Genomic DNA, 26,495 nt, shown 5'->3' with positions numbered 1-26,495 from the left:
CAGAAAGTTAAAAGACAGGACCTCGAGGGTTGTAATCTCGGGATTACTCCCTGTGCCACGTGCCAGTGAGGCTAGAAATAGGAAGATAGAGCAGACAAACACGTGGCTAAACAGCTGGTGTAGGAGGGAGGGTTTCGGTTATCTGGACCACTGGGAGCTCTTCCGGGGCAGGTGTGACCTGTATAAGATGGACGGGTTGCATCTAAACCGGAGAGGCATAAATATCCTGGCCGCGAGATTTGCTAGTGTCACACGGGAGGGTTTAAACTAGTATGGCAGGGGGGTGGGCACGGGAGCAATAGGTCAGAAGGTGAGAGCGTTGAGGGAGAACTAGGGAATATGGACAGTGTGGCTCTGAGGCAGAGCAGACGGGGAGAAGTTGCTGAACACAGCGGGTCTGGTGGCCTGAAGTGCATATGTTTTAATGCAAGGAGCATTACGGGTAAGGCAGATGAACTTAGAGCTTGGATTACTACTTGGAACTATGATGTTGTTGCCATTACAGAGACCTGGTTGAGGGAAGGGCAGGATTGGCAGCTAAACGTTCCAGGATTTAGATGTTTCAGGCGGGATAGAGGGGGATGTAAAAGGGGAGGCGGAGTTGCGCTACTTGTTCAGGAGAGTATCACAGCTATACAGCGAGAGGACACCTCAGAGGGCAGTGAGGCTATATGGGTAGAGATCAGGAATAAGAAGGGTGCAGTCACAATGTTGGGGGTATACTACAGGCCTCCCAACAGCCAGCGGGAGATAGAGGAGCAGATAGGTAGACAGATTTTGGAAAAGAGTAAAAACAACAGGGTTGTGGTGATGGGAGACTTCAACTTCCCCAATATTGACTGGGACTCACTTAGTGCCAGGGGCTTAGACGGGGCAGAGTTTGTAAGGAGCATCCAGGAGGGCTTCTTAAAACAATATGTAAACAGTCCAACTAGGGAAGAGGCGGTACTGGACCTGGTATTGGGGAATGAGCCCGGCCAGGTGGTAGATGTTTCAGTAGGGGAGCATTTCGGTAACAGTGACCACAATTCAGTAAGTTTTAAAGTACTGGTGGACAAGGATAAGAGTGGTCCGAGGATGAATGTGCTAAATTGGGGGAAGGCTAATTATAACAATATTAGGCGGGAACTGAAGAGCATAGATTGGGGGCGGATGTTTGAGGGCAAATCAACATCTGACATGTGGGAGGCTTTCAAGTGTCAGTTGATAGGAATACAGGACAGGCATGTTCCTGTGAGGAAGAAAGACAAATACGGCAATTTTCGGGAACCTTGGATGACGAATGATATTGTAGGCCTCGTCAAAAAGAAAAAGGAGGCATTTGTCAGGGCTAAAAGGCTGGGAACAGACGAAGCCTGTGTGGCATATAAGGAAAGTAGGAAGGAACTTAAGCAGGGAGTCAGGAGGGCTAGAAGGGGTCATGAAAAGTCATTGGCAAATAGGGTTAAGGAAAATCCCAAGGCTTTTTACACTTACATAAAAAGCAAGAGGGTAGCCAGGGAAAGGGTTGGCCCACTGAAGGATAGGCAAGGGAATCTATGTGTGGAGCCAGAGGAAATGGGCGAGGTACTAAATGAATACTTTGCATCAGTATTCACCAAAGAGAAGGAATTGGTAGATGTTGAGTCTGGAGAAGGGGGTGTAGATAGCCTGGGTCACATTGTGATCCAAAAAGACGAGGTGTTGGGTGTCTTAAAAAATATTAAGGTAGATAAGTCCCCAGGGCCGGATGGGATCTACCCCAGAATACTGAAGGAGGCTGGAGAGGAAATTGCTGAGGCCTTGACAGAAATCTTTGGATCCTCGCTGTCTTCAGGGGATGTCCCGGAGGACTGGAGAATAGCCAATGTTGTTCCTCTGTTTAAGAAGGGTGGCAGGGATAATCCCGGGAACTACAGGCCGGTGAGCCTTACTTCAGTGGTAGGGAAATTACTGGAGAGAATTCTTCGAGACAGGATCTACTCCCATTTGGAAGCAAATGGACGTATTAGTGAGAGGCAGCACGGTTTTGTGAAGGGGAGGTCGTGTCTCACTAACTTGATAGAGTTTTTCGAGGAGGTCACTAAGATGATTGATGCAGGTAGGGCAGTAGATGTTGTCTATATGGACTTCAGTAAGGCCTTTGACAAGGTCCCTCATGGTAGACTAGTACAAAAGGTGAAGTCACACGGGATCAGGGGTGAACTGGCAAGGTGGATACAGAACTGGCTAGGCCATAGAAGGCAGAGGGTAGCAATGGAGGGATGCTTTTCTAATTGGAGGGCTGTGACCAGTGGTGTTCCACAGGGATCAGTGCTGGGACCTTTGCTCTTTGTAGTATATATAAATGATTTGGAGGAAAATGTAACTGGTCTGATTAGTAAGTTTGCAGACGACACAAAGGTTGGTGGAATTGCGGATAGCGATGAGGACTGTCTGAGGATACAGCAGGATTTAGATTGTCTGGAGACTTGGGCGGAGAGATGGCAGATGGAGTTTAACCTGGACAAATGTGAGGTAATGCATTTTGGAAGGGCTAATGCAGGTAGGGAATATACAGTGAATGGTAAAACCCTCAAGAGTATTGAAAGTCAAAGAGATCTAGGAGTACAGGTCCACAGATCACTGAAAGGGGCTACACAGGTGGAGAAGGTAGTCAAGAAGGCATACGGCATGCTTGCCTTCATTGGCCGGGGCATTGAGTATAAGAATTGGCAAGTCATGTTGCAGCTGTATAGAACCTTAGTTAGGCCACACTTGGAGTATAGTGTTCAATTCTGGTCGCCACACTACCAGAAGGATGTGGAGGCTTTAGAGAGGGTGCAGAAGAGATTTACCAGAATGTTGCCTGGTATGGAGGGCATAAGCTATGAGGAGCGATTGAATAAACTCGGTTTGTTCTCACTGGAACGAAGGAGGTTGAGGGGCGACCTGATAGAGGTATACAAAATTATGAGGGGCATAGACAGAGTGGATAGTCAGAGGCTTTTCCCCAGGGTAGAGGGGTCAATTACTAGGGGGCATAGGTTTAAGGTGAGAGGGGCAAAGTTTAGAGTAGATGTACGAGGCAAGTTTTTTACGCAGAGGGTAGTGGGTGCCTGGAACTCACTACCGGAGGAGGTAGTGGAGGCAGGGACGATAGGGACATTTAAGGGGCATCTTGACAAATATATGAATAGGATGGGAATAGAAGGATACGGACCCAGGAAGTGTAGAAGATTGTAGTTTAGTCGGGCAGTATGGTCGGCACGGGCTTGGAGGGCCGAAGGGCCTGTTCCTGTGCTGTACATTTCTTTGTTCTTTGTTCTTTGTTCTTTGAATCTTTGTTTTGTTTTTTAAAAAAAAATTTTATTCTCCTCCTTTTTCACATTTTCTCCCACATTTACACCCATCAACAATAAACAATAATCAGCAAGATATGTCAATCCCCATAATAACAACGATCCCATCCACCCACCAACCCCCAAACATCAGCCCGCAGGTTTACATAAACAAATGACAAAAAGGAATCCGGGATTACCCGTAGTCACCCTTAATCTACACAGCCCCCCTCCCCCCCACCGAATGTTCGATGTTATCCAGTTCTTGAAAGTGCATAATAAATAGTGCCCATGACTTGTAGAACCCCTCAGAGCGTCCCCTCAGTTCGAACTTAACCTTCAAGGGTCAAGTATTCCAACAGGTCCCCCCACCATGCCAGGGCACTGGGTGGAGAGGCTGCTCTCCATCCCAGCAGGATCCGCCTTTGGGCGATCAACGAGGCGAAGGCTATGATATCTGCCTCCGCTCCAGTTTCCAACCCTGGCTGGTCCGACACCCTGAATATGGCCTCCTGGGGACCAGGGTCCAGTTTCACACGCACCACCTTGGAAATTACCCTAAACACCTCCTTCCAGTACTCCCCTAGCTTTGGACAGGACCAAAACATATGAACGTGATTCACCCCCCCCCCGGCAACGCTCACACATCCTCTACTCCTTCAAAAAAAAAATCGGCTCATCCTCGCCCTAGTGAGGTGTGCTCTATATACCACCTTCAGCTGCATCAGCCCCAACCTCACATGAGGTGGAGGCATTCACTCTCCGGAGCACCTCACACCAGACCCCCTCCTCTATAACCTCTTCCAGCTCTTCCTCCCACTTTGCTTTGATCCCTTCCAGTGGTGCCTTATCCTCTTCCTGAATAGCTCCGTACACCGCTGACACTGCCCCCTTCTCCAGTCCCCTATTCGTCAACACCTCCTCCAGCAATGTGGAGGCCGGATCCTCTGGGAAGTTCTGCATCTCCTTTCTGGCAAAATCCCGAACCTGCATGTACCCAACCTCTTCTCCCTGCTCTAGCCCATACTTCGCTCCCAGCTCCCTCAATCCTGCAAACCGACCCCGAAGAAATTAATCTTTTAGCGTCTTAATCCCCTTCTCGTCCCATTTCCGAAAACTTCCATCCCACCTCCCTGGCTCAAATCTGCAGTTCCCCCGAATCGGCATTTCCCTTGACCCTAAACCCAACCCGAAGTGTTGGCGAAACTGCCTCCAGATTTTCAATGAAGCTATTATTACCGGACTCCCTGAATATTCCCCGGAGCTATCGGGAGCGGCGCTGTTGCAAGTGCCTTCAGCCCCGACCCCCTACACAAACTCTCCTCCATTCTGACCCACTGAGAATCAACCCCTCTGACCCAGCTCCGCACTTTCTCCACATTCGTCGCCCAGTAGTAGTACAACAGGTTCGGGAGACCCAAACCCCCTGCCTGCCTTCCCCTCTGTAGCAGCACCTTTCTCACTCTGGCCACCTTCCCTCCCCATATGAATGAGGTAATCCTTCCCTCAATCTCCCTGAAAAAAAGACTTCGGCAGGAAAATCGGTAGGCATCGAAAAATAAACCGGAATCGTGGCAACACATTCATTTTAACCGCCTGTACCCGACCTGCCAGTGACAGAGGAAGGCCATCCCACCTTGCCAGATCGGCTTTCACTCTCCCCACCCAACTAGTGATGTTGTACCTGTGAAGCCTTCCCCACTCCCGGGCAACCTGCACCCCCAGATACCTAAAATGAGTCCCTGCTCTACGGAATGGCAGCCCCCCCCACCCCTACCCCCACCCCCGGCCGAGACACCACAAAGTACTCACTCTTGTCCAGGTTCAACTTGTACCCAGAGAAAGACCCAAATACCCGCAGTAGCTCCAATATTCCTCCTATCGACGCACTCGGCTCCGACACATACAGCAGCAAGTCGTCGGCATACAAGGACACCCTATGATCTATCCCCTGCACTATTCCTTTCCATGCTCCCGAACTTCTGAATGCGATGGCCAACAGCTCAATCGTAAGTGCAAACAGCAAGGGGGGGGGGGGGGGGGGAAAAAGAGGACACCCCGGTCTCGTCCCACAGTGGAGAGAAAAGTATCTCGAACTGATATTATTTGTGCGGACACTCGCCTTCGGTTCCTTATATAACAGTTTTACCCAGTTCACAAATCTTGGTCCAATCCCAAACCGCTCCAGCACTGCCATCAGGTACCCCATTCTACCCGATCAAATGCCTTCTCGGCGTCCAATGCCACAACTACCTCTGTTTCCTTTCTTTCCGCCGGTGCCATAACAACGTTCAAAACCCTCCTAATGTTCGAAAACAGCTGCCTCCCTTTCACGAACCCCATCTGATCCTCCCCTATCACCTTCGGGAGGCACTCCTCCAGCCTACCCGCCAGTACCTTCGCCAACACTTTTGCGTCCACATTCAGAAGTGATATAGGGCGATACGACCCACACTCCGTCGGATCCTCATCTTTTTTTTAGTAACAGGGAAATCGATGCCTGCCCCAAGGTTTGCGGCAACACCCCCTTCTCTATCGCCTCCTCAAACATCCCCACCATCAGGGGTGCCAACCTATCCTTGAATTTTTTATAATATTCCACCGGAAACCCATCCGGCCCTGCCACCTTCCCCGACTGCGTCCTCCCAATCGCATCCTTTATCTCCTGCTCCACTATTGCTCCTTCTAATGTAGCCCTGTCCCCCTCCCCTAGCCTCGGTACTCCAACCCATCTAGAAATTCCTGCATCTCACGGTCTCCCCAGAGTGGCTCTGACTTGTACAACCTGGTTAATCAGCACTGGGGCCACCACCAACTTCCCTGCCCTATCCTTCACCTGAAGAATTTCCCTTGCCACTGCCTCCCTCCGGAGCTGACCTGCTAACATACGCCTCATCTCCATGTTCATAAACTGCACCCCTTGCTCGTCTCAGTTGGCGCACCGCCTTCCTGGTGGACAGTCGGTCAAAGCTCGCCTGTAGTTCCTTCCTCTTTTCCAGCTTTGCCTGGTCCACATCCTCTGCATACCTCCTATCTACCTCCAACATCTCATCTATTTCCCTCTGCCGCTCCAACCTCTCCTCTTTGTCCACCCTGGCCTTAAACAAAATTACCTCACCTCTCACCACCACCTTTAGAGCCTCCCAGACGACTGCCTTCGACATCTCACCCGTACAATTGAAACCTACATATTCCTTAATTACCTTTTCAATTTTCTCACAGAACACTTGGTTCCCCAAAAGCCCCACATCCAGTTTCCACCCCGGTCTCTGCGCTGCCCCCTTCTCCAGCACCATATCCGCCCAATGTGGAGCGTGATCTGACACTGCAATTGCAGAGTATTCCGACCCCTTGACTCCAGCCAGCAAAGCCTTCCCCACCACAAAAAAGTCAATCCGCGAGTATACCTTATGGACCGCTGAGAAAAACAAATACACCCATTCCCTTGGGTGCAGGAACCTCCAAGGGTCCACCCCTCCCATTTCCACCATTAGTCCAGCCAGCGCCTTGCCCCCCCCCCCCCCCCCCCCCCCCCCCCGGTGGGACCAGCGAGCGCGGCAGTGATCTGTCCAACCTTGGCTCCTGCACCAAGTTCCAGTCCCCCCCCCCACAATCAGCTCATGCGTGTCCGAATCGGGAATAGCCCCAAACACCTTCCTCGCGAATCCCACATCGTCCCAATTGGGGCCGTATACACTTAACAGCGCCACTAATCTCCCCTCCAGTGCCCCTGTCACAATCACATATCTACCCCCCTGATCTGCTACCACCTTCTCCATCTGGAAGCGTACCCTTTTGCTGACCAGCACCGCTAACCCTCGAGCCCTTCCATCAAATCCGGAGTGGAACACTTGGCTAACCCAGCCCTTTTTAAGTCTCACCTGGTCCTTCACCCTCAATTGAGTCTCCTGCAGCATTGCTACATCGGCTTTCAAACTTTTAAGATGTGCAAGCACCCTTGACCTCTTGACCGGACCTCCTAGCCCGCTCACGTTCCACGTGATTATCCTTACTGGCGGTCTCTCACCCCCCCACCACCTTTCTTATCCACCATCATCATACCCCCAAGCCCTGCCCCATAAGCCTGACCCGCCCCTGTCCATTGTTAACATCGAACCCCTTCCCCCTGCCAAGAACCCCCCCTACAAAAACATCCCCCAACATCCATCCCTCCACCCCCTCTTGCTTGCCTTGTAGGCCCATTGAAGCCTGCTATCCAGGCTCCAACGTCCGCAATCCTCCTCTCACCTCACCCCCGTTCACTAACTGACTTTAGTTAGCTAGCGCGGGTGGTTCCCCCCGCCAAGACCTCTCGCCCCCTTCCGCCCAGTCCCAGAGAAAGAAACACCAAAACAAACACAACAATCCAACCCCTACAATTCACTATCATATTTAACCATCGCAACACAGAACACCATTAACTTGAACTCTGTAACAATGCAAAGAGAAGTAAATTTCAATACAAATCAGTAAAAAGAAAGTTGTAACATTTGTACATTGTCCAGCCGCTCAAACACAGTCCACAGTCTCTCTTCCAGTTCCGCTCTTCATGCCTGTCCCAAGCCTTCTGCCCTCACAAACGCCTCAAAATAAAAGTCTTTGGCGTTATGTTACTCTCAACTTCGCCGGGTACACCACACCAAATCGCACCCCCTTGTACAAAGACACCTTCACTCGCCCAAACGCTGCTCGTCTTTTTGCCAACTCCACCGTCCAGTCCTGGTAGATCCGAACCACAGTACCATCCCACAGCACCTCACGCTCCTGCTTCACCCAGCTTAATACTTTCTCCTTCATGCAAAACTTACGGAAGCAGATAATTACTGCCCTTGGCGACTCGTTCACTTTGGGCTTCGGCCTTAATGACCGATGAGCTCGGTCTAGCTCGTACAGGGTGGGGCTTTCACCCTCCCCCATCAGCTCCGCCAACTTCTTAGCGAAGTATTGCGTTGGCCTTGGGCCCCCTGTCCCTTCGGGCAAGCCCACAATTCTCAAATTGTGCCGCCTTGAGCGGTTTTCCAAGTCTTCCAGCTTTGCTCGGAGTCCTCTGTTAACCTCCACCACCCTCCGCAGCTCGTCCCCCAATCGAGGTGACCTGGTCGCTGTGTCGTGTCACGGCCTCCTCCACCACCTCCATCTTCTAGCCCTGCTCTCTCACCTCGGCCGATACCTTTGCCACCTCCACCCTGATCGGGCCGATTGCCTCCCTCCAACAATGACCTCAACACGACCGCCATCTCTTTCCTCAGGACCTCCATGTGCCTCACCAAACGTTGTTCCAGCTCCACCACCATCACCTCGGTCATCTTCTCCACTGTAAGTAGTGCGGCCCCGCCTTGCAGTTCGGCTTCCGCCAGCCTGTCAACACTTTTGCTCGTCTTCTCCTTCGGCGGCGAACCCGCATTTCCTCCTTTCTTCGACGCTGCTTTTTGCATCCTTTAGCGGCTTATTGTTTTTTATTTTTATAAAATCTTCTTTCCTTTCTCCTCTCTTCCCCCCTCACCCTCCTGCCCTTCATCAATCTGACATTCTTCTTTTTGGAAAAAAAAACTTTTACCAAACTTCCTTAAATCTTTTTTTCTTTCTCCTCTGCATTCACCTTGGACCAGGCTTCAACCTTTTCTTCCTAGGTGGGAGCCATCCGACGTGGAGCACCCTCCCTACATGGCACCCTGGCCTCGGGCCTGCCGCCTCGGCTTCCTCGTAGCTCCGCCCCTGCTGCTCTGACCTGCCGGGCCCGGCGCCTCAGCCCCCGCCGCCCGACACCCGCATGGGGTTCTTCGCCGGTTTTTAAACCGGCCCCGCTGGCTGCTCGTGGCGGCCCGAAAGGCCGACGATAGCCGGGGGGGGTGCGTGAAGACTCGGGGATTTCACCAAAATCGCTGCGAATCGCAGCCACCGGCAGGAGCTCTTTTTTTTGCGGCCGCCCTGCTCGCCCACCCCAACGGAAGTCCGAACTGAATCTTTGTTAAGGGGTTCACTCCCAAATTATATTCTCTTCTCACTACATCACCCTTTGCTTCCCATCTGAAACTCTTTGGGAGCAAGATTCTGATTTAAACTGGAAATCTATTCTGTCTCGTGTACATTCCTCATCTCTCAAAGACATGATTTGCCACAATTTAAAATCTTATATCCTGGACATCTAGAATCATAGAACCTAACAGTGCAGTAGGCCATTCGGCCTTTTGAGTCTGCACCGGCCCTTGGAAAGAGCACTCTACTTAAGCGCACGCCTCCACCCTATTCCTGTAACCCCACCTTACCTTTTGGATACTAGGGGCAATTTATCATGGCCAATCCACCTAACCCACACATCTTTGGACTGTGGGAGGAAACCGGAGCACCCGGAGGAAACCCACACAGACACAGAGAAAGTGCAAACTCCACACAGCCAGTGACCCAAGCCGGGAATCGAACCCGGGTCCCTGGAGCAGTGAGGCAGCAGTGCTAACCACTGTGCCATCCTAATTTAATTGTCTTACGATTTATAAATTTTGAACCAACCTGTGATGAAATGCCATACTATCCCAGCTCCTCTAATTCATAGTTACTGGTCATGTCCGAAATTAGCTTTGCTTTGACATTTTTGTTGTTGTTGCATCATTCATGTTTTTAATAAGTTACATTGAACCGTCTCCGATTCCAAGGCTGTTTGGGATGGAACCAAATGGCATCGCTCTTAGAAAAATTAAGACTAATGCACTAGCCTTTGCAACATCATTGGCTCGGCTTATTATTCTATAAAATCTGAAGCAGTCTTACCTGCCCTCTTTTACTGATTGGACAGGTGATCTTACGCAGAATCTCAAACTTGAGAAAATAAAGTACTGTATAAGAGGCTCCTCTGATGGATTTTATGTAGCTTGGCAACGTTTACTAGACTATTTTGAGGAACGACAACTCTATAACGGCCCCTAATTAGGTTATATCACGTGAAGCTAGATCTATCCTATGATTTATTATTTTCTTGGGGGAAGCGAAAGAAAGGGGAAAGTCTTTTAATACGGTTTCCTTTTTCTTCTAGGGCGGCATGGTGGCACAGTGGTTAGCACAGCTGTCTCAGTGCTAGGGACCCGTGTTCAAATCCAGCCTTGGGTGACTGTGGTGTTTGCACGTTACCCAGTGTCTGCGAGGGTTCCCTCCCACAGTCCAAAGGTGTGCAGTCGAGGTGAATTGGTCATGCTAAAATTGCTCCTTCGTGTCCAAAAGGCGGGTGGGGTTACAGGGATAGGGTGGGGATGTGGGTCTAGGTAGAGTGCCCTTTCAGAGGGTCGGTACAGTCTCGATGGGCCGAATGGCCTCCTCCGGTAATGTAATGATTCTGATTCTTCCCCTTTTTCTTCCAAATGCAAATTTATTAAATTGCTGTACTGTTGTTAAACAGGAAAAAACTACGACCAGCCATGGTTTAGCTGAATTGAAGCAAAAGGGCAGAAGAACAGAAAGCAGTTTTGAAAGCTAATTCAGGGGTGGTTGGAACTCAGTTACAGTATGTGCTTAGTAACACGAGCCCTTTTAAGACTTGTCAAATTATGCTAAATACATGAGAATCTTCCCACTTTTTGCACTATTTCTTGCAAAACCACCATTTACTTTTGAGGATAGAAGTTGAAGTCATTGGGTTCTGGCAGAGATGGACAGTTTTAAATCTGGATATCATCCCACTGCATGTTTGGAAATAGGAGTTTTAGAGTCTCAGCTTACGAATGGGCAATAATGCTATTAACTTATTGAATAAGTAAATCCGCCAGTACTCGAATGCCTTCAAAAATGGGTGTTTCTCTGACACAAGGTATTTTAAATGGAATTCGAATCAATAGATGAAAAAGAAAGTTCTTCAGCGCTATGGAGAAAACACAGAATAGGACTAATTGGATGAATCCACGGTAGCACAGTGGTTAGCACTATGGCTTCACAGCACCAGGGTCCAGGTTCGATTCCTGGCTTGGGTCACTGTCTGTGCGGAGTCTGCACGTTCTGCGCGTGGGTTTCCTCCGGGTGCTCCGGCTTTCTCCCACAGTCCAAAGATGTGTGGATTAGGTGGATTGGCTATGCTAAATTGCCCTTAGTGTTGGGTGGGGTTATTGAGTTCTGGGGATAGGGTGGAGGTGTGGGCTTGGGTAGGTTTCAGTTTCCTCCCACAAGTCCTGAAAGACGTGCCGTTAGGTGAATTGGACATTCTGAATTCTCCCTCCGTGTAACCAAACAGGCACCGGAGTGTGGCGACTAGGGAATTTTCACAGTAACTTTATTGCAGTGTTAATGTAAGCCTACTTGTGACAATAAAGACTATTTTTTTTTAAAAATCATCAGAGAGCCAGTACAATGGGCTGAATGGCCTCCACCCGTGCCATTATTCTACATTTCCCCACAAACAGCAACAAAAGCACCAACCGAATAAATCATAGAACAATGCAACGTGGAAGGAGATCACTCTGCACAAAGACTCTTCACTCTTTGGTAAAGTTATCAAGTCATCAACGCCTGCGGCCGCGTGATTTTTAAGTATTTACCAATTCCCTTTTGAAAGTTGCTGATGAAATCAGCATCCATTTTTCTTTCAGGCAACATATTCGGAATCACAACAATTCAAGTTCTGTGTTGCCTCTGATTCTTTTACCAATCACTTTAATCGATGTCCTGTGGCTATCGATTCTTATGCCACTGGAAACAGTCTTAGTTACTCTAACACCTCTATCATGTCTCCTCTTAACTATCTCTCCTCAAACACCACCACCAGCTTCCCCAGTCTTGCCACACAACTAAAGTCCCTCACCTCCGGTATCATTCTAGTAAATCTCTTCTGCTTCCCTCTAAAAGGCCTGCCCTACACCCCAGATGGGACCTAATCAGTGATTTGTAATGGCTTACCACAACTCCCTTACTTTTGCATGCCTCTATTAATAAAGCCAAACATCCTGTATTTCTTCACTTTTAAAAATAAATAAATTTAGAGTACCCAATTATTTTTTTCCACCCAATTAAGGGGCAATTTAACATGGCCAATCCACCTACTCTCACGTCTATGGGTTGTAGGGGTGAAACCCACTCAGACACGGGGTGTGGGGTGGGGTGGGGGGGGGGGGGGGGGGGGGGGGGGGGGGGGGGGGGGAGAGAAGAGACGTGACAGTGACCCAGGGCCGGGACTCGAACCTGGGTCCTCAGTGCCATAGTCCCAGTGCTAACCACTGTCACATGCAGCTCTCTGCATTTCTTAACTGCCTCCTCAACTTGTCCCACCACCACAAACTTATGTACTGTATACATATCCCCAGGTTTCTCTTTCTGCACCTTTAAAATTATACCATTTAATCCATATTGCCACTATTTTGCCCAATTTATCACTCCCATTTATCACTCCACACTGGTGTTAAACTTCATTGGCCATGTGCCGACTAATTTCAACAGCCTAAGCCCTACTGAAGTTTGTTCCCATCCTCTTCACTTGTTTTCTACACTTCCAAAACATTATATAATCTGCAAACTTTGAAATTATGTCCAGTATGCCCAAGATAAAAGCAAATTATTGCAGATGCCGGAATCTGAAGTAAAAACAGAAAATACTTGACAATCTCAGCAGGTCTGACAGCATCTATGGAGAGAGAATGGAGCCAATGTTTTGGGTCTGGCTTTGACCAGAGTGATTCAGATTCGCAACATTAGCTCCCTCTCGCTCCACAGATGCGGTCAGACCTGCTGAGATTGGCCAGTATTTTCTGCTCCAGTATACACAAAGTCCGGGCCCTAATACTAACCCCCTGGATGTGGATGCCGGTGTTGGATTGGGGTGGGCACAGCAAGACGCCTTACAACACCAGGTTAAAGTCCAACAGGTTTCTGTGGAGTCACTAGCTTTTAGAGTGCTCCAAAAAGTGACTCCAAACAAACCTGTTGGACCTAGTGCTGCAAGACCTCCTACTGTGCTAACCCCCCGGAAACCAACCAACTTCTGGTCTGACAGGCTCATTTGCCATTACTCTCTGCTTCATATCCTTAAAGCAATTTTGCACCTATACTGCCACTGTCCTTTTAACACCAAGGTCTTCAATTTTTTTTAACTAATCATCAAAAGACCATTCTGGTGATCCTCGGGTATTTTTCTCTTCTTACCGGTCTTTCTCCAGTTTCAATCATGTACACAAAAAAAATACCGGTAACAAATGACACTGAAACAGCAGCCCAGTTGTCAAGAGTTCAAACCTGTGATATTACAAAAAAAGCTCATCTCTCTTTAAAAATCTTAAAGGCGGCTGCCAAAAGTCACCTGACCTTTTCAACTGCAGTGTCGTAAAGCTTCAAGTGGATTGCAGACAGACATGAAATGAGTCTTCAAACAGACAATGGCTTTCCCGAAAGGTGTGAAAACCTTGGCAACTGACATGGGATAAAACGACTTGGCATTTTTGGCCAAATCACATGATAGTGCTCCAGGAAGAACTCGAGAGTGTTCATGGCAAAGGGAGTACAAGAATACAACTGCAATTTCTGCCACAGTCCAGGCAATCTGCAGCAGTAATAGCAAAAAAACTCCCAAAAAACTGCTGACCAGAGCAAACAACAATTTGTCAACTGCAGAAGCCATCGCAGCCGCCTTAATTTAGAAAGAAAGGAATTCAAGACGGGCCCGCATTATTTAGAGCAGACTTTAAATTTCTTCAAGTATCTTTTCCATTTTTTTTTAAAGCTCCTTTTCAGAAGTCGTCTTTGCAATAAACTGACTTTATCTGCTTTGTTTACTTGATCCACTCGAGTAAAAAGGGGGCTTCCTACAAACACATTCATTGCTCAAGGAGCACTTTAAGAAAATGACTTTTGTGGTCATGACATCTCAAGTTATGAAACTGAATTCAGGACTGGCACTAGAAAAGCTGCTAGATTATAGTAAAAACCCACTAGCCATCAGGGAAAGAAAGGACTTCTATTTCTATGATGCCCGTCATGGTCTCAGGACATCCCAGAGGGCTTTGTCATGAAGTAAGTGGAATCATTGATGTAATATCTGCACAGCAAGGAGTTGCTGACAGGATAACCGGTTTTGTGATTTTGGATGAGGGACAAATATTGGCCAGCATGAGGTAGAGAACTCCCCTGCACTTCTTTTGAATAGTCCTGATGGAGCCTTTACAGCCACCCAAAAGATTAAGCCAGGGTTTAAGGTTTCATTTATACAGTTGTATTCCCGCAGTACAAATTGTACTGGCATGGCAGCCTACATTGCGTGCTCAAGTTGTTAGAATGAGATATGAAACCCATAACTGTGATTCAGAAGCGAAACTGCTACCACAGTAGGACATTTTCTATCCTTTCCTGGAGTGCTTCACATCTAGTCTCACAAACTGGGTAATTTGCATTCTCGGAGGAGGCTTAAAAAGACACTGGGATAAGCGTTGGTCTTGCTAGCATAACATACATCCAAAGAATAGAATTTTTTTAATGCTGTAATCCCTACTCTTGAAGAAATGTAGAACTCATACAGACACCATTTAATGGTTGGATTAAGTAGTTTCATACACCCGCTGCGCAGTGTTGCAAAATAATTTGTTTCTCGAATGTTTTCACCGAGTTGCACTTGGCTTATGCCAGTTGACGCTGATTCAGCAAGTGAAAAGGTTAATTGCTCATTACACATCCTCAATGATCAGCTGGCTTTTCAACCTTACTGTCTATTTTGATGTGATAGAATCCCAACGTTGCTCATTACATTTAAATTTTAAATAAATGTTTCTTTCCTTCCTATACCTTAGATTCAAGTACAATACGAGTCTCTGACAGGTGTGTAGTGATAAAGACTCGATTTGATTCACCATATATTCAACATCAAATCAGACTGGCATTCTACCCTGGCACTCGGGTTAAGCATAGAACTCTTAAGACACTTCTTTCAGCAATCTGTTACGCAGTGAGAATACCAGGAGATTGAGGTGAATGTTTTCAGTTCACCTCAGAACATTTTGGACTCTCCATCTCTGCTCTTTCATTGGCTTTTACTGTGACGCTTTACTGCTGGCAGGCTGTGGATTCCATTGACAAATTAGAGTGGCTCATTAGTTTGACTGCAGTCCCTCAGACAAGGACTGGAATATTATGGAGGTGATGAGAGTCTTGGCTGCTGGCTGAGAGCCAGCTAGAGTCCCACACCACCTCTTCCCGGGAAGGACTACTGCATCATGTGCCACTCACACTTGATAGGTCAGCAACGGTACATTCCCCCTTTTCCCACGATCGACACAGGATGTGGAAGCCCCACCTTCCGAGAGCGGCTGGGGAACAGCAGCATCACCAGGGAGGGGGTGGCTGCTGCCGGACAATACTCATCCAAGTCTAGTATCATCACTGGATTCCAGGATACAGGAGAGTGATGGTCTTCAGCAAGGCCTCTTCTCAATGCAGAGTTCTTCAATCAGGCACTGAGTGACTGAATGAAGGCTCCCCTTCCCCTCAGGAGCTTCAAACAAAGACAAGGCTGAAGTATTTACAATCTTCAGCCAGAAGTACAGAATAGATGATCCATCGCAGAAGGTCCCCAGCATCACAGATGCCAGTCTTTAGCCAATTTGTTTCACTTTAGTGGTATCAGAAAATGGCTGAAGATACTAAATACTGCAAAGACCATGGGCCCCAAGAGCATTTAATGGTTAGGTGGTTGTTTTTGACCGGTGGGCCAAAGCCTTTTCTGTTCTGTATGATTCTATGACTGACTTGGTTGGCAATAGCAGCAGTGCGTACCATCCATGAGATGCACTGCAGAACTTAAGGTTCCTTCGATAGCACCTTCCAAACCCATGACTACCACCATCTAGAAGTCCAAGGGCAGCAGATGCATGAAAGCACCTCCACCTGGAAGTTCCCCTCCAAGCCACTCATCATCCAGACTTAGAATGTCACTGGGTCAAAATCCTGGCACATCCTCCCCAACAGCACTGTGGGTGCACCTGCATCGCAGTCTGTAGTGGTTCAAGAAGGCAGCTCACCACCACCTTCTCAAGGGCAATTAGGGATGGACAATAAAGGCTGGCCTAGCCAGCGACACACATCCCCATGAATGAATTTTAAAAATCCCACATGGGCTCACTTAACGTGCTCCGCACATTAAATGTCCACTTAAAGGCCTCAATTGTCAGTAGAGCAGGAATGTCATCTATGGGCTTTGGTAACACAGACTTATTCAGGGTGGAGGTGGGAAGGTGGTAGGTTTCTCACCTGCCACCCTCCTTCCCCCACCACAGGAGGGGCCAGAAGGTTCCAGCCCAAGTCTCACTCCCCTTATCCAGGCCCTCAGTCACCCAAAGCTGCAGCATTTCTGGATGTATTACTTAAATAGGCACTCTGTCAGGGTTACTACCCGTGACCATCACTAATTCCACATGCAACAACTTGCATTTAGATAACGGCATTCATGGTGTAGACCATCCCAAGGCACTTCACAGGTGTGATGTCAAACAAACACTGGCACTGAGCCACTAACGGAGATATTAGTACAGATGACTAACCACTTTGCAGAAGAGAAAGGTTTTGACGAAGAAGCAATTCCAGGCTGTGGGCCTGAACAACTGAAGGAACTGGAGGAGTGAATAAAATTGGATATGTGCAGGTACTCTTAATACGTCAGAGCTTTCATACATAGCACGAATACCAGAATTAAAAACATAGAACTTACAGTTTTACATTTAGTATGTGCAGTAACTTATTTGTTACAATTGTACAGTCAATAATTCTATTTTTAGAACTTATGCATTTTGTTTTAGAAGATTACTTTATTTTGGGACTGTGGAGTAAGGTAGGGCAGATGAAAGACGTCATGTGACATGGGCTGGCATCTGCCTGAACAGTAAGCCTATTGTTTTATTGAGGGGAGGGGGGCTGCAAGGTATTTTTAAAAAAAAATGTTATACCATCCTTCAAGTTACAAAGCCAATGTGTAGCGTGGACAGGGCAGGTCCGCAAGTCCTTACTCCACCTCATTGCTTGCTCCAAAAAACAATTCAAATTGAATTCAATTCATGGTATCCACAAGAGACATAAAAGATGCAAGCGGACAAGAAACAGCATTGCAGCTCATTTTGGATTGAATCTGAACCTTGATCTTAGCCAGAGAGCGAGCTGCAAGGTAGTCACAATTGGAGAAAATGGCACCTGTCCCTAAATCTACAAATGGGTAGATTCTGCGTCTTCATGAGTCCCAGAAAGGCAGTACGTTGTAAACAAATGGTAACCAGATTGTGCTGGAAACTCTTTACTTCCAGAATCAAAGAAGAGTTGGGATCAGAGTTAACTAGTCAATATTTCTACTTGGAAGCAAAGCGAATATGCTTCTGTTTCAGAGGTTAGAGGCTTCCCTATAAACGCAGATGACAGACAAAGTTGCAATTTGGTCTTGTGGGGAGGGAGGGGGGTCTGAAACCAACTGAAGAAGAGGAGAGCAAAAGAAATGAGCATCAGTCAGGCCTGCATCTTAGCAGAGGAAATGATGATTTGTTTGTTTGCCATGTGGAACATAGGTGGGAGGTCCTGCTCAGTTTGAAGACAGAGTTCATGAAGGGTTGAGAGAGGTTGGAAGATTTGCCTAACTTGGACCTGGAGCAGTGTAACCCTCACAGTGGAGACACAGTTCTGGAATTAGAAGTTGCCCAGCTGGACAATGGGAAGGAAGCAACCTACTAGGAGCAATAATTCTGGGGAGAATCATAGAATCTACAGTGCAGAAGGAAGACATTTGGCTCATCGAGTCTGCATCCTCCCTAGTAAAGAGCACTGTATCCAAGCCCAGGCCTCCACCCTAGCCCCGTAACTTATATAGTTTAAGGTATAAAGCCACCTACATAAGAAAACAGAATTCAGTGAATAGTGTTTTAGTTTTTAGATGCAGTAAAAGCTTTAAAAACATGGAATCCTCACAGGTCATCCTTTTAGCTAATAATGGAAAGGTCAAGTTATGTCTCTGTGGAGGAGGTTGTGACAATGCGTTCAGGCTAGATCAAGCTAGGGTCCCAGGTTAGATTCCCAGCTTGACTCACTGTGTGCAGAGGCTGCACGGGTTTCCTCCGGGTGTTCCAATTTTCTCCCACAAGATGTGCTGTTAGGTAATTTGGACATTCTGAATTCTCCCTCCGTGTACCTGAACAGGTGCTGGAATGTGGCAACTATGGAGCTTTTTACAGCAACTTCATTGCAGTGTTAATGTAAGACAATGTGTGACAATAAAGATTATTATAACTAGTATTAAAATTAATAGAATCATCTCCCCTTTAGACACAGAAATTCAATCTGCTTTTCAAAATATTGTTTCTTCCCCTGCCTCCCAAAAGCTATACCTACATTGCCAAAAGTATGATTTTATCGTGACAAACTTGATAATAAGTTGATTGGATAAACAAAGAGGGAAAACAAGGATATTTTAGGCTGGTGAAATTGAATGGCAATTTTCAAAAGGGATTGGATACATTTGGAGAGGGAAGAGCAGAGGCCGAGACAAATTGGATAGCTCTTTCAAGGAACTGCCATAGACACTTAACCCTTTTCAATGCTGCACTATTCTGATTCTAAGACGCGAGGAGCAAAATTGTGAATAGGTGGTTAATGCATCAGGAAAGTAGTGTCTAGGCTTACATTGAGCAAGAGTGCTTAAAATGAGCCACCCCATATATAGATTAAAACACTAAAATGTTAATCAAAGCCGCTGCGTCACATTCACAGTCAGGAATATTCGGCAAAACTATCAACCTGCAGAAATAGGATTGACGTTTACACCTCATTTGATGGGAGGGGAGATAAATGATTAGAAAACTACAAAGCTAACTTTTACATTCTCTCCCCCAACCCCCTCCTGAAGCAAAGAATAAGAGTGTCATGTTTCAGGAACTTCCATGGAATAAAAGAAAGAAAAATGCCTTACATCCTGGTCATATTCCAGGAAAACATGGAAGTTATGGTCTTTGCCCAATACAGTATGAACTGCAAGTCGCTGAAGGAAAACTTCATGGATGGACACGGTCTTCTTAAAGACAGCCAAGTACTCCCTTAAAATAAAAACAGTTAAGGAGGAGGGGGGGGGGGAAGGAGGAGGAGGAGGAGGAGGAGGAGGAGGAGGAGGAGGAGAGAAAGAAGATTACAGTATTATGTCATTTGTTACACAGAGCAGAATCAGTGATTTTAAACATTGAAAAGCATGACCAGGTCATATTTACGAAATTAGTTACTCCCCAATAGCTAATTCAACAAGCTAATTTGGAAATTCCAACAGTGAAAGTTATCAAAGACGAAACCAAAAATATTATAATAATATGCAAACTTCAAATTCACAAACAAAAATAATTAGCACAATTCTTGGGCAATATTAGACTTTTAAAACAGTCCAGCATCTTAAAAACTGCACTCAATTTCTGCTGATCAAGTTAACTCAAACATCAGTCAGATTTCAACGAGAAAAAAAATTACGTTCATTAACCTGTGCATTCCCTGCCCTTCAATATAGATTTTAAAACCAACCTCACCCATCCATGTACACTATCCCCACCCCACCCAGAGAACCAGCTGAAGTTTAACACGGTCAGAAATCAAAAAGGATTAAATTCTTCATTATCTTACGATTCAAGTTCTTGCTTCATTTTATTAAATTCCTCTTTTGTCATGGAACCTTCGCCTTCGCCCAGCTTTTGCATCTTTTCTCTTGCAACATCAAAGTCTGGTTTTGCAGGTGCTGGGGGTATCTAAAAGAGAGGGGGGGGGGGGGGGGGAAGAGGGGGAAACAAGTTGACTTAAAGAAAGCCAGATAGTTACAGTAAAAGTATCCTTTACATTCCCCTACCCAATACACATCCAAAAGTATCCTTTACATTCCCTTACCCAATGCACATCCACCTACCTCTTGGCATTCAACACATGACCACATGAAGCCAAGCACCTCATAGTTCTCTCCGCATAATACTTATCTTCAATGTCTCAACACAGCCTTTTTTTATTTTTAAAATACAGACAAAATAAGCAAGTGTGAATTTAATTGGAACCACAGATTCAACCCCATGTACCTCTTCCAACATCCAATTCGACCATTGCTGATCGGTACCTCAACTTCTACCTGCCTTTGCTCCATAGATAGTCTGACCCAATAAAAACCTATTGATCTAAAGTCTTGAAAGCTCCAGTTTTTAAAAATGTATTCATTCATGGAATGTGATTTGTTGGCTAGGCCAGCATTTAATACCCATTCCCCATTGCGCTCAAAGGTGACGGCGAGCTGTCTTGAACTGCTGCAGTTCATGTGGTGTAGATACACCCACAGTGCTGTTAGGGAGGAGAGAGGGAGTTCCAGGATTTTGACCCAGCGACACTGAAGGAACAGTGACATAGTTCCAAGTCAAGATGGTGTATCCTGGAGGCGAACTTCCATACAGTGAATTTCCCCATGCGTCTGCTGCCCTTGTCCTTCTTGGTGGTACATGGGTTTGGAATGTACTATCGAAGGAGCCTTTGAGTGTTGTTGCAGTGCATCTTGTAGATGGTACACATTGCTGCTACTGTGTGTCAGTGGTGGATTTTTTTTGGGGGGGGGGGGGGAAATGGAGTGCCAATAAAGTAGCTGGTTTTGTTCAGTAATGTGTTGAACTTCAGGTGTTGTTGAGCTGCACTCATCCAGGCAAGTGAAGGGTATTCCATCACACTCCTTGTAGATGATGGACAGGCTTTGGAGTCAGGAGAAGCGATCCAGCCTCTGATCTGCTCTTGTAGCCACAGCATTTATACGGCTAATCCAGTTCAGTTTCTCATCAATGGTAACCTCCAGGATGTCGAGCACTAGCATCCACATTCTTTTAGAAGAGAGAATTACAGGTTTCATTACTCTTTGGTGAGAAATTGCTATTTTCCGATTTCACTCTTAAGAACCTAAGCACTTCGCAGCTCCTGACTCTGAACTCCCACAGGAAGAATTAGCTGCTGTTTCGACCCTACCAAATTTCATTTTTATTTTGAGATCTTGATTAGATCACTACTTAACCTTCTAAACTCAAGGAAACACAATCAAAATTTATGCAGCTTTATCCCTTTCAACCCAGTGTCATTTTAAGATAAATCAGTAATGAACCTCTTCCAAAGCCTTCATCAGGCCCAAAACCTGAAAGTCCAGCTATAAGGCTCTATACAACTGAAGCATCACCGTCTCTCCTATTTTATTGCAATCACCTTGACATGAAGGCTAATATTCCTCTAGTATTTTTGATTACATTTTGTATCTGTTGACTATCTTACAGCCATGTGCACCAGAACACTCATCCCCTCCACACTTCCCGGGCTTTCACAGTGGATTTTATTTCAGTCTTGTGGAACATGGATTCTCTGCCGCAATTATGGGGCTATGTGGATGGCAGCTATTGAACGGGCTTCAGCTACTCACAATGATTCCAGCATAGTCCTCGTTCTCAACCAAGGCGTCATGCAACCAGACAAAGTCCTCATGTTGCCGGATCACTGAGAAGTCTGATTTCTTGAAGGAAGGCAGGGTGGTCTGAATGAGGAGAATATCAAGCATTAGCACACCATGCTCACGCAACTTTAAAGAGAACAGCAAACAACCATCAGCATGGAGCAGAGATTGGTGGCTCCACCAGTTTTCCCCCGCACCTCACCTATGTTAATCCAGTGGAACTCCCTTGCCAAAAATGTGGCAAGCACCAACCCCCACAACTAACACATTTAAAAAACAATTTTTTTAAACCACCCTTTGAGGAAAGAACACACCCAGAGATTAGCACACAGTTCCCATAACCAAAGTCAAATTGTACCATTTATCACACCCCTATAAATATTATAATTTATAACTATGAAACTAATTGACAGGACTCATTGCCAATCTTCAAAATGACAGGAGGATACTGGAATTTAACCTTTGCTTCAGTTGAACATGGCTGGAAACCCACTTCTGGCCTGTACAAGGGGGATGCAAGCCAAACTTGCACTTTAGTCTTGTCCCTCAACAAACCTGGGATGCCATGATCACCATTGATGTCTGCTTCGATCCACGCTTTCCACTAGTCACTCTTTGGTGATATTATCTACCAAGAAGTAGAAGCTAATAGATCAATCACTATTGGTGGGAGTCCCATCCTGAAGGTTGAACAAATTCTGATTTCCCGTCACAATATGTGGATTTGATCCTTGAGACATATACCAGTTGGAACACACGTTGCATGAAGTCCACCCCAAGGAGAGGAAAAATATCAAGCAGTCTTGGCCAACGCCCTGAAGCCTGTAGAAAAGGTGTTCTGACAAAAAAAAATTACAAATCCTGCAGAGCGAGCTTGGAATCCCTACTTCCCAGCTGTGTGGAAAACTACCAACCTAAAGACATCCTTAGAGAGCAAGGTAGTAAATTGTTGCGTAACCCGTTCTACACTAATTGGTAAATATACAAAAGGGTGATTCAAAAAGATTCAATTGTAATTAAAAGAATTGGGTAAATACTTGAAAATAAAGGCCATTTGGATAGCTCTTTCAAAGAGCTGGCAAGGTCTGATGGGCCAAATGGCCTTCTTCTGCTCGGCATGATTCTATTAAACTGTACGTGCACGCCACCTTCCTGGGGGCTTCTCACACGAGGTTCTGCCTCACATTGAGAATGGAGATTGAGCGGTTTCAGTTGCTTTGACAACCTTTATCACCAGCCACACTATACAGGTGTGCTGGAATGTCACGAAGGTTTGTTACAGCGTTTCTGCAGCTTGGAAAGGTGCAGCAGCTGTATTGACAACAACAGGTACCTTGTCAGTGTTGTAATGTAGATAAGATGGTCATCAATGGAAGAGCCAGCTGAGAATGTTTGAATTAGAATTTCCAATGTTGAATTTTGATTCCATACAGTTCGATCTGCAAGCTCAGTGGTTTGCTATAACATGTTCAACTGCAAGGAGTTGGATTGTTTGGGATGCACATACACAGAACAGTCTTCTGTCCTCTCCTTATGCACTCCAACAAGATATAAAGAAAGAGTTTGTTGGGCAGCATGGTGGTGCAGTGGTTAGCACTGCTGCCTCACAGTGCCAATGACTCGGGTTCGATCCCGACCCGGGTTTGATCCGGTCCAAATCACTCGGTGTCTTTGTGGGTTTTACTCCCACAACCAAAAATATGTCCCGGGTAGGTAAATTAGCCATGCTAAATTGCTCCAGGAAAAAAATAAGTTTGTCATCTGATAAGTAATCCTTCTAAATACCACTGCCATCCAAGCCCTTACATCGCCACAATCTTTGTCTTTTTTAGAGAATAGTCTGTGGTCATTGTTCCTTTGACTTTGACCCTCGTATTGCTCCAAATAGTGTACATCATTTGAGAGCACGACTCATTCTCGAGCAAAGTCCCGAGAATGGCAAAACTGGGGAAAATGGATTTTCTTTCTTCTCGTGCCCACTCAGTCATTCAATTATTTTACCTTCACACTTTTGTCAACTTAAATAGCTTGCCGTAAATTAAGAGGGGGCATGAAATAAATATTGAAGAGTAATATTTACCAGTTATTAGAAATGCTAATTTCCCAAGTTAATTCTCAATACCTTCTCCAAGAAACCACAAGGATTTTTTCAAAAGCATTGCCTCTTACAAAATGAAGGCTTTTATGCCCGGGTCATCATTTTGCACGTCGTCACTAATGAACTGTACGCCTTGATCTACTTCCTTTATTGGAACAGCTGAAAGGACTTGTCTTCAAGGAAGGGCTCGGTTGACATCTGCACTTTTGAGATTGGAGGCAAGAACCAGCAAATGGAAGGAAGTCTGTAAAATGAGCAATTTGGCAGTTTTTCCTCCCCCAACCCCCTTCAAAACTAATGAGATTGCGATACCAGACTGGCTGCCTCAAGGTCATTTCAGTGAATTAAGTTCTTCAGATGGTTATTGCAATGTGATGAAAATGTAACTTTGGGGCGACACCAAAAAAAGGAGAAAGGGATACCATAGTAAAATTGATAGCATAAAAGATCGACTGTTATAAGAAATAATTTAGCCCAGTTATCATAGAGCTGGAGAGAAACAGCAAAAAAAAACAACTGTAAGGATTCCATTTTTCCCCCAAACGAGTGAAGCTAAGCAGTCTATAAATCCCTGGACATCAGTCTCCTTTTAAAATATGGGAATTACATTAACAGTCCTCAATAGAAAGGTTATCCAGAGGACATGACACTTTTTGGCCTCGTCACTTCCGGTGACGGGATGTACCGAGAAGTCGCGCATCAGGTGGCTCTCCTCCCACAAACCTGAAAATAGGCACCTGCTAATACAAAGGATAAAACACCCCCACACCTCAACCAGCAGCGATACAAGGGGAAATTGCCAAACAACAGCCACTCCAGAAGCAGTGTGAAAACCAGAAGTGGAAAAAATCAAGAGAAACAGCCAAGCCGGCCGCGCACGAGGCGACAAATCTCAGGCCTCACCAGAGGGAGGAGCCCCCCCACCACACACACCTGGGGACTTGTGAAGAATAAGGGAACTGAGAGAACACGGAGGGAAGCGGCAAAAAATTACATTCAAGCTATGATCAGGGGTGCGGTTGCGGATGCTCTAGCAACCATGCAGGTGGCTCTACACAAGGCAAAGAGGTGACTAGAAGCTCAGGAAAACACCATTAAAGACCTGAAGAACACCGCTGCAGACCAGGGTGACCAGATTGTTGCCAAAGAAGAAGCAGCAAGACTGGTCACAACGCAGGAGAGCCTGAAGAGGAACCAGCTGCGACAGCACTTTGGGGTGACGGAAATGTCTGCCAAGGCCCCCATCTGCAACAGCCACAGGTTCCTAGGGAAGGGAAATTCGGCAACATGTTGGGCAACTACTGGGAGGGCTAACACACAACTGGATGAGACAAGAGAAAAGAGAGGGGATGACTTGGGGTTTGAAATAGTGTGGGACTAGTGAGTGAAGCACTGCACAGGGTCAACTCCACATGCACAAGGCTAAGCCTAATGCAGCTAAAGGTGGAACACAGAGCCCACTTACCCAGAACTCGAATGAGCAGGTTCTTCCCTGAGGTGGAGGACAAATGCGAACGGTGAAAATGAGGCCCGGCCAACCACACCCACATGTACTGGTCTTGCCCCAGACTTTTTTGGACAGCCTTCTTGACGTAATGTCCAAGGTGGTGGGGATGAGGGTGGAGCCCTGCCCAAAGGTGGCAGTCTTTGGGGGATCAGAACAGCCAGATCTCATGGGGAGGAGGCCGACCCCCTTTCCTCCCTAATCGCCTGGCGATCAGTAGCACCACCTAAAGCTGAAGACTGGCTGTCTGACCTATTGGAATTTTTCCAGATGTAGAAAATTTAAGTGAAAATACCATTAAACATCTTGTCATAGTAAGGACAAGGGAAGTCCACACTGAGTAAAGCAAGAACAAAATTTTATTTACAAGAATGATATATACTCTACCCAGTATATCCCTACTGGGTTCCTCACTGGCCAACCTAGTGTACAGAGGTTAGAGCAGCATGGCGGCGCAGTGGTTAGCACTGCTGCCTCATGGGACCGAGGACACAGGTTTGATTCAGTCTCAGTGTCCTCACCCCCGCAACCCAAAAAGAGGTACAGGTTAGGTGAATTGGCCACACTAAATTGCCCCTTAATTAGAAAAAAAAGAATTGGGTACTCTAAGGTTAACTGAGATAGTGGGGAAGCTCATACTCCACCTGGAAGACCAGCATTGCCACCGCATAGGCCCTGTGTGGGATATTACAGATACAGGAAACTTTGTGGATTAGGTTATGAATTGTTATTAGTAAAAGAATTTTAAAGAGACATTACACCCACCTTAATCATAGGGCTGAAAACAATTGACATTTTACAAGTTGCAAATTCTATTCTTTAATGAAATCATAAGATCCACTTCAGCTCCAGGCATGTAGAGCAGCCAATTATTATATATTTTTTTTTTTTAAACCTCGATCATCCTTGGGGGTCTATGATGGCTTTCATTAGTGGAAGCGAGACTTATTTTAGGCTTTGTATCTTGTAGCGAGAAGCAGACTTACCTTGGTGTGAACTGTGAATTTTACTTTCTCTCTCTCACTGAGTGCATCAGGAATATCAACCAGCATGGAGGGCTCGGCTTCCATGGATACAGAAGCTAGCTGAAACCAGAAAGGCAACACTTCAGCATCATGCAAGGTAATTTATGGTCAAGTAGGATCTTACTTTAATATAACTTAGATCACTAGG

The 26,495-nt window shown here is 46.3% G+C and overlaps 1 protein-coding gene across 2 annotated transcripts in view; it reads right to left on the bottom strand.

Moving 5' to 3' along the window:
* The window catches only part of snx5 (sorting nexin 5), an 83,096-nt gene that overhangs the window by 36,076 nt on the left and 20,525 nt on the right, over window positions 1-26,495 (bottom strand). For both annotated transcript variants that reach the window (XM_072504019.1, XM_072504027.1), the window contains exons 3-6: window positions 26,309-26,407; window positions 21,691-21,801; window positions 19,887-20,008; window positions 19,195-19,318 (exon numbers count right to left, since the gene is read on the bottom strand). In XM_072504019.1, coding sequence (XP_072360120.1) covers window positions 19,195-19,318; window positions 19,887-20,008; window positions 21,691-21,801; window positions 26,309-26,407 — 456 coding nt within the window. The remainder of the gene's footprint in view (window positions 1-19,194; window positions 19,319-19,886; window positions 20,009-21,690; window positions 21,802-26,308; window positions 26,408-26,495) is intronic.

The sequence above is a fragment of the Scyliorhinus torazame genome, chromosome 1, assembly GCF_047496885.1.
Source record: "Scyliorhinus torazame isolate Kashiwa2021f chromosome 1, sScyTor2.1, whole genome shotgun sequence".
Lineage (NCBI taxonomy): Eukaryota > Metazoa > Chordata > Chondrichthyes > Carcharhiniformes > Scyliorhinidae > Scyliorhinus > Scyliorhinus torazame.
Note: the sequence above shows the minus strand (reverse complement) of the source record. Positions and strands in the feature narration are given on the sequence as shown.